This window comes from Vigna radiata, unplaced genomic scaffold, assembly GCF_000741045.1.
Source record: "Vigna radiata var. radiata cultivar VC1973A unplaced genomic scaffold, Vradiata_ver6 scaffold_154, whole genome shotgun sequence".
Lineage (NCBI taxonomy): Eukaryota > Viridiplantae > Streptophyta > Magnoliopsida > Fabales > Fabaceae > Vigna > Vigna radiata.
Window position 1 is genome coordinate 561210 of NW_014542916.1, and position 7396 is coordinate 568605.

General features: G+C 25.8%; 1 protein-coding gene across 1 annotated transcript; it reads left to right on the forward strand.

Annotated features, from left to right (window-relative positions):
* Nucleotides 1–4868: 4868 nt before the first annotated feature.
* LOC106752552 lies at nt 4869–5994 on the forward strand. The gene has a single exon (XM_014634252.2). It carries the CDS (start codon nt 4950–4952, stop codon nt 5262–5264), a length of 315 nt encoding a protein of 104 aa, XP_014489738.1. The 5' UTR covers nt 4869–4949; the 3' UTR covers nt 5265–5994.
* Nucleotides 5995–7396: the final 1402 nt, after the last annotated feature.

Here is a 7396-nt window from a genome sequence, read left to right on the forward strand (position 1 = left end):
TTTAGTGCAATGTAGTTTGATAGAATAAAAAATAGTTCAATTCAATTTGTTTGAACTAATTTTTAGTTCAATTCAGATAAACTAGTTTTTATTCATTGAAGTTTTTAATAGTGCGGTTAAGTGCATTTCATGTCTCGATCCCACTCTTTTCTTTTATTCTAAGAATATCCTAAATTTTCCTATGATCCTCAATAATCTTTCTCTTTATCTCTCCACATTATTGGAGCATTCATATGGCTGAAATTTGAACTTGTGATATATTACAAAATGTAAAATTCAGATTTTGTTCTAAATTTCTAGAAAAATGTTTTATATATATGTGTGTGTTTTTTTTTTTTACATTTAATATCTATAATTTTTAACATTATATTATGTTTTAACTTACAATTTGACTCAAATAACTTGAATAAAGTATTTAATTTATTAGATAAATAATATAAAAATATTATTAAATACTTAAAATATAAAAGAAAATTTATTTGTTAAAGATTTGGAATTTATTTAGTTCTTTCGTCATTATAAAGTTAGTATATAATAATAATAATAATAATATATTATTTATTATTAATATTATTATGTTTATTATTTTGTATTTGCATCTAACTTTTAAGTTTATAAAATGAAAGTGGTAGAAACACTAATATTAAATTTTCCATTAATGCATTAATACAGAGAGGAAGAGAGATTGTTGAGGATAATGGAAAGGTGTGTGAATTCTCCATTAATACTGAGAAAGAAAGAGAAATATTATTGAGGATAATGGAGATGTGTAAGGTATTTTTGAAATAAAAGAAAATAACGAAGAGTTGTAAAGTATTTTTGGAATAAAAGAAAATAGTGGGGAGGTGCACTTGAGATGATGGAAGGAGCAACATCATGTGTATGAAATTTGGGAACGATATCTAGTGAACAAAAATTCACTGGATTACAAAATTTGGTGAACAAAAAATTCACATATAATTAGATTTCAAAATCTGTTTGAACAAACAAAAATTTCACATAGTTGAATTTCTAAATTTAGTAAAAAAAAATTCAAATTTAACCGGATTTCCAAATCCAATGAACAATAAAAGTTCACACATAACCAAATTTTGAAGTCCAATAAAATAAAAAAATTTCACACATAACTAAATTATCCGATGAAAAAAAAAAATTCAAACTTGATCAAATTTCAAAATTCAGTAAAAAAAATTACATATATCTGAATTTTAAAATTCAACTTAGAAAAAAGTTCATATTTAACCAAATTTCAAAATATAATGAACAAACAAAAATTTACATTACCAACTTTTCAAAATCTGACCGATGATAGATCGAGTTAACTTATAAATTTTAATCCATGATAATAAAAAATGCAATTCATCTTAACAAGAATTCTATTTTTATTCAAGATTGAAATACGATACCATTGGATTTGAAATACTTTAGAAAAATGGATCAAATATGATGATAAAGATTCTACCTGCATGAAAATTTGAAATCTGCAAAAGAAACGACAATTTGATGGATTACGACTCCAGTTAATTAATTAATTGGTGAGATCTATACTATAAGTTTTTCTCTATCTTAAAATTTTTCTCACGCTAAAAGTTTTGGTGCCTCTTAATTTCTCCTTCTTTATTTTTCTGCTCCATATTATTTATTAAGAGAAGATTTAATATAGAGTTATTACTTTCTTTTATTATCCATAATTTGTAATAGTGTTTTTTTTTATTTTAGTATATTTTATATATGACACTTTAAAAATTTTATAAAGGTATAAACAAAAATTTGGCAAAAATAATTCAATATAACAATGATTTAGAACAACCTTCAACAGAAACATAAGAAGACAAAAATATTACAAGACACTCCCATGAATTAATGCATATAAATTTTTTAGGAATCTTTGGTGATCCCAAAATTCATCGTGGTGGTGATTCGATTTCATTTCCACTTTTTGTCTTTCACACTAAGGTTTTTACTAATGGACAATCATCATTTTCCTATTCACACCTTTTATTATATATATATATATATCTCCATCTTCATTTATTGTAGTCAGCTTATCATGTGATTTACTAAGTAAACTTAACTTCCCCATAGTTTTCGAGGTTAAACGCATCCTACAAAGAAAATTTTATTTTAAGACGTTCCCATCAGCACAGGGCATGTTGGATTACCTCATTTCATTTAATCTGAATTCTTATATTAGAACTATGATTGTGTGATTAGTCCTAAATCATGCATTATGACACACCAGCCATGCTTATTCAACAGTTTGCTATATTTTAATCAGATTATTAAGTCAATGCTCCTATATATATATATATATATATATATATATATATTTCAATACAATGACATTTTGTTATTATCAGTATGGATTATTTACCGGAGTTATTTCTAACAATATTTTTTTAAATGTGAATCTCTTTTTATATATGATATTTTTATTCATAGACTGAAAATATTAACCTAAAACTTTAAGTATTCAATTTATGGATTTTTTTATATCATGTTTAACTTTATTATTTTTATTTAATATAAAATTTAAACTTTCAAACCGAAGATGATTAGGATTATAAGTGTAAATATATTTGAGTTGATAGATGATTGAGATTACAGGTAGAAATAAATTAATTGACTATAGTTTAATACTTAAAGCTAAAATTTTAGGGTTGTTTGACCAATATATATTAATTCAAATTGTTGCTCGTTTATATGAGCTATACTTAATAAAGTTTAAATTTATGTTGTACAAAAATGTGAAATTTTCAAAGAATAATATGTAATGATAATTTTGAAAGAAAAAATAAAATTTATTAATTATAGATGTTTTATATATTACCTCAATTTTGTAGATAATTTTTGTTAACTACTTGCTAAGAACTTTTTAAATAATAAAAAAAAAAAAACTTAACTAAATTTAATTTAATATATAACAAAAAAAATATGTTAAATTTGTAATCATTGTATATAACTATTTTCAGAATTACCTTTAAAGCTATTAAAATTCACTTCTATGTGTAATTTTTCCACGAACATAATTTATGCATGCACATTAAAAAAAATATCAAGTAATGGGGAAGATAATTCAAGATATTCTTATAAGAAATATTCTTACAAAGTAATATATATACATGTGTTTGTGGTAAAGAAACTACTCAAAAATATGTTTATTTTGTCAATAAATGCTTTTTTGTATCAAGAAATATGGGTTAAAGCTGAGCACTTGGCTACATCTATTCCACAATTTTGGGCATCTCAAAACCGTTGACTAAAGAAATTCGGTTTTTCGGCGGAATAGAAACCAAACATAAATACATATATTCTCTTCTAAGATGCTTATACTTGTTTTAAATTTCACCCAAAATTCAGTTACTTTTTTTTATATATATTTTAATCTGATTGGAATAAATATAAACCCCATGATCAACATTGGAATCAAAACGTTTGACTTATATTTTTTTTCTCTTATTGACCAAAGCTTAGTCTTTCAATTTTGTTTTTACATTTATTTTTTTGAATTCTAGAAGTTTGGAAATATGTGTAAATAAGTGGTTTCTAGACTGAATTGTGATTTATTTATTTTTATTGAATGAACTGTGTATGTTTCTCTCTAATTTAATGTGATTAATTTGTTAATTTTTTTTCTTCTAATGAAGAACGTGTGTTAATTTAGACAATATAAATTTTACTATAGTTTTATGAATTTCAATGACTCATACAAGTATTATTATTACTATTGAACAAAGTATGTGTTAATTTGGATTCTCCTTTTTCTCTTAGCTATTTGTTTATTGAAAAACGTAATGTTTTTATTGTTTATAAAATCATAAATAAATATTATTATTTATAAAAGTGATATTATTTTGAAACAAGGCCGTCTTTCAAGTAAAATATATTTATTCTAAAACCTCACAATTTGACTTAATTATTATTATATAAATATATTTGATCTTTTTACAAAGTAGTTCAGAATATTAAATGGACTAAGTCAAATCAACTTGAATGGATTGATCAATACTTTCTCGGACTAATATACTGTTTATTTATCAGAAATTATTTAAGATGATTTACGTGATTTATGCAGTTGATTTAAGTGATTTGAATTGTAGAAAAAAAAAATTGAGCGTAAGATGAGAAAAAACAATGGTAAAATTATAGAAATTTAAACTTTATGAATTTATCATCAATTAATATTCACATCCACAATTCATTTTTTAAATAATTACTAATTAATTAAGAAATAATAGTTTTAAGTTAACAACGCATTTTAATTAATATTTTATTTAAATTTTAACTACTAATATTTTTTTAACCCAACAAATATTTATATTTTAAAACATATACCCACAACTATCAAATTTCATTCTTTCTTTAAGATGGATCACATATATCAATAACTTTTCTATTTAAATCTATTATTCTTCCATTAATCACTATATTTTTTATTTATTTATTTGCTCTTCGAATTAATTATTTGCTCTTCCGCTTCCAACCAAGCAAAGCATAGCATGTTTGTTTTATTTGGTACTTGCATCCTGATAAATTAGTCTGCACTGACATGTAAAAAAATATATATAAATATACTCCTTGTCATTAACATAATTTTATTAAAAAGATAAAATATACAAAATTAATATGTCAATAAAGTTAACTTATTTTTCATAAAAGTATCACAAAAAGCAAAACTTACAAATCCAAATTACATAGAAAAAAAAAAAACCAGCAACATTAACTGATAGTAAACATCGCTGAAAAGTAACATTAGGCAAGAAAACAAAAAGTAAGAAGAATTATTTTAACACCTTCTCCAAGAAAACTCCCCTTGATTCCCAAGTCACCAATACAAAAATGTTGACATCACTCTCTCTATAAATACCAAATCCAACCTACAAATTGTTCTAAGAAACATAGATATTCATAAGCTTTTTCTCTTCCATTCTCTCTCTTGGATCGTTTCCATGGCTGGGCTGCAACAATACAACTTCTTCCCCACTGATCTCTTGTACCCTCGTCCACAACCACAACAAGCTTCTCCTAAACCCACTGTTCTTCCTCTCCAGAACCCTAATTCTCAGGATCACACTCACCAACAACAACAACAACCTAGGACCAATCTTACCCCTTCTTCTTCTTCTGCTCTTGTTTACACTCAAAACAACCAATCTCTTGTTGCTGTTCACAACAACGTCTCCAAATTCGCCTCAGACCCTCTTTCTTGGCTGCTTTGGATGACTGAAGAAGATCAACAACAAAATGCCTCAGACTCTTCTTGAATTCTTCTACAATTCACTCAATTCCACTCATTGATGTATCGCACCATATCATTCCACTCATTGATGTATCTTATTTCAGTGAGATCAACCGATGAATCATGCTGCATCTTTTTCCACTCAGTTTAAGGAAAAGAGGAAGGAAACTGAATAATAATCTTTTCATGTCTTTGTTAGTAAACTGTAAAATCATCATTGATGGACTAATCCCTCTTTTCTGTAATGCTTTTAGCTTTTACCCTTTGATCAATTCTATGTTCCAGAGAATATTTGAGTCGGTTTACACATATAGAAGTTTATCAAGCTTATGAAAATCAATAAAAGTTTATCAAGCTTCTTTTATATATGTCAACACTCCTTTACCGAATTCGAGGAATTTATTATAGAATTGGAGGACTCGATTATATATGCTGCATTACAATTACATGTTTGTTTTCTTAGACCAAAGGAAAAGGAAACATGAATCTAGAAAATTGGCGATGAATGTGTCAAAGTTTGTTAGTCAACATGCTACATATGTGGAATTAAGTTTAATAGTGTAACAGTCAATGTTGGTTTTCTTTGGCCATCTCTTCTGAAAATGTGCATCAAATCAAATCATATGTTCAAATTCAACATTTGCAACCTTTAGAAGAGGAAAAAAAATAAAACAAAAAATTAAAGATGTGAGAACATGCCGAAACTCACGGGGCGTACAATAGACGCAGACGGTTACTTCCGGAACATCATGCGAATATGCCACGAATATGCCGCCACGAGCTTAAAAATTTCTACCAACATAGTAATTAAACTGTTTTGTTACGATGCACGTGTTAGTACTTGAAGCCACATACTGATATTGTTTTGTCTTTTTTTGTGGAGAGAAACGAATTTGTAAAAAGCCTTCATCAGTGAGATTCTTTTCTAGCATACAAATATAATATACCGCAATGCTCCTACAAGAGAATATGCTTCTTTGCTGAATAAAGAACATGGTTTAGTAGAAGAAAATATAATCTAGTTGGCTTATCAAACCTAATCACATGATTTTTGAAAAAAAAAAATATTATTAAAAAAATTGTGGTGAAAATTGAAATAGGAGGAAGAATGAATAAGGACCGTGTGTTGTGGCAAAAGATCTTGCATGCTTTGATGATGGGTAGTTAGAAATTAGAAGCATTAGCCAAACCTAACAAAACCAACTTTTGTAAAGTAAAGGATGAGGTGAAAGGTGAAGCTACCTTTCCAATTATCATGGTGTCTGTCTACTTATCATGCATTAAAAACTCCAAATAGTTTGCGTTCGTATAACGCATGGTACCTCACCAAACACTTATTGTCCATGAATATTCAATGAGGTAATTGTTACAGTTGGCTAAAAGTTATGTAAAATATATTTTTTATATCATTCTATCAAAAATTATCATACTTATTATAAATTTATTATTTTTATAATGAGTATATTAAAAATATTTTTGAAATATTTTTATTGATAATATAAAAATATTTGCGTTTTCTATAGTTATGTATTGGAGCCGTTGTCTTTTTTTTCTTACATCTAAATTTGTATGGGACTCATAATTATTTTAGCATAAGTTATCTACTATATATGTAGTTAGCACTTGAGTCATCTCATCTTCGTTAAAGAAACTAGAGTGATTCGTGTTTGTATGAGAGGCTCAATTCAACTTAAGAAATAAAACATATTAATTATTGCATCTTAAATTTTTAAATTTATTTTTAAAAGTAATAGCACATCTCCTTTGTTGGGATAAGTTTAAGGTATAATTTTATAAAATCTCTCTATTCAAGCATCTTTACATGACAAAATTTAAGATTTTGAGTTTTAAATAAGTCATTGATCATAAAAATAAAAATTTTAAATATTATTTTAGTTTTTATGTTTGTTAAAGCTTGTTCAATGTGATTTTTTTCGTGTTTAATAAAGTTTTAATTTTGGTCAATTTTGGTTAAATTGATCATTTTCTGTATTGACGTTTAAATCATTAACGGATATGAATAACGTATATCACGTGTCAATTCGTAATTCTTTTATTTTTACTATTTTTTTATTTTTATTTTTATTTTTATTTTTTTTTAATTTTAAAAAAATTGTCCAAGTGTCAAATCAACATCATGTCACGTAGTATCATTAA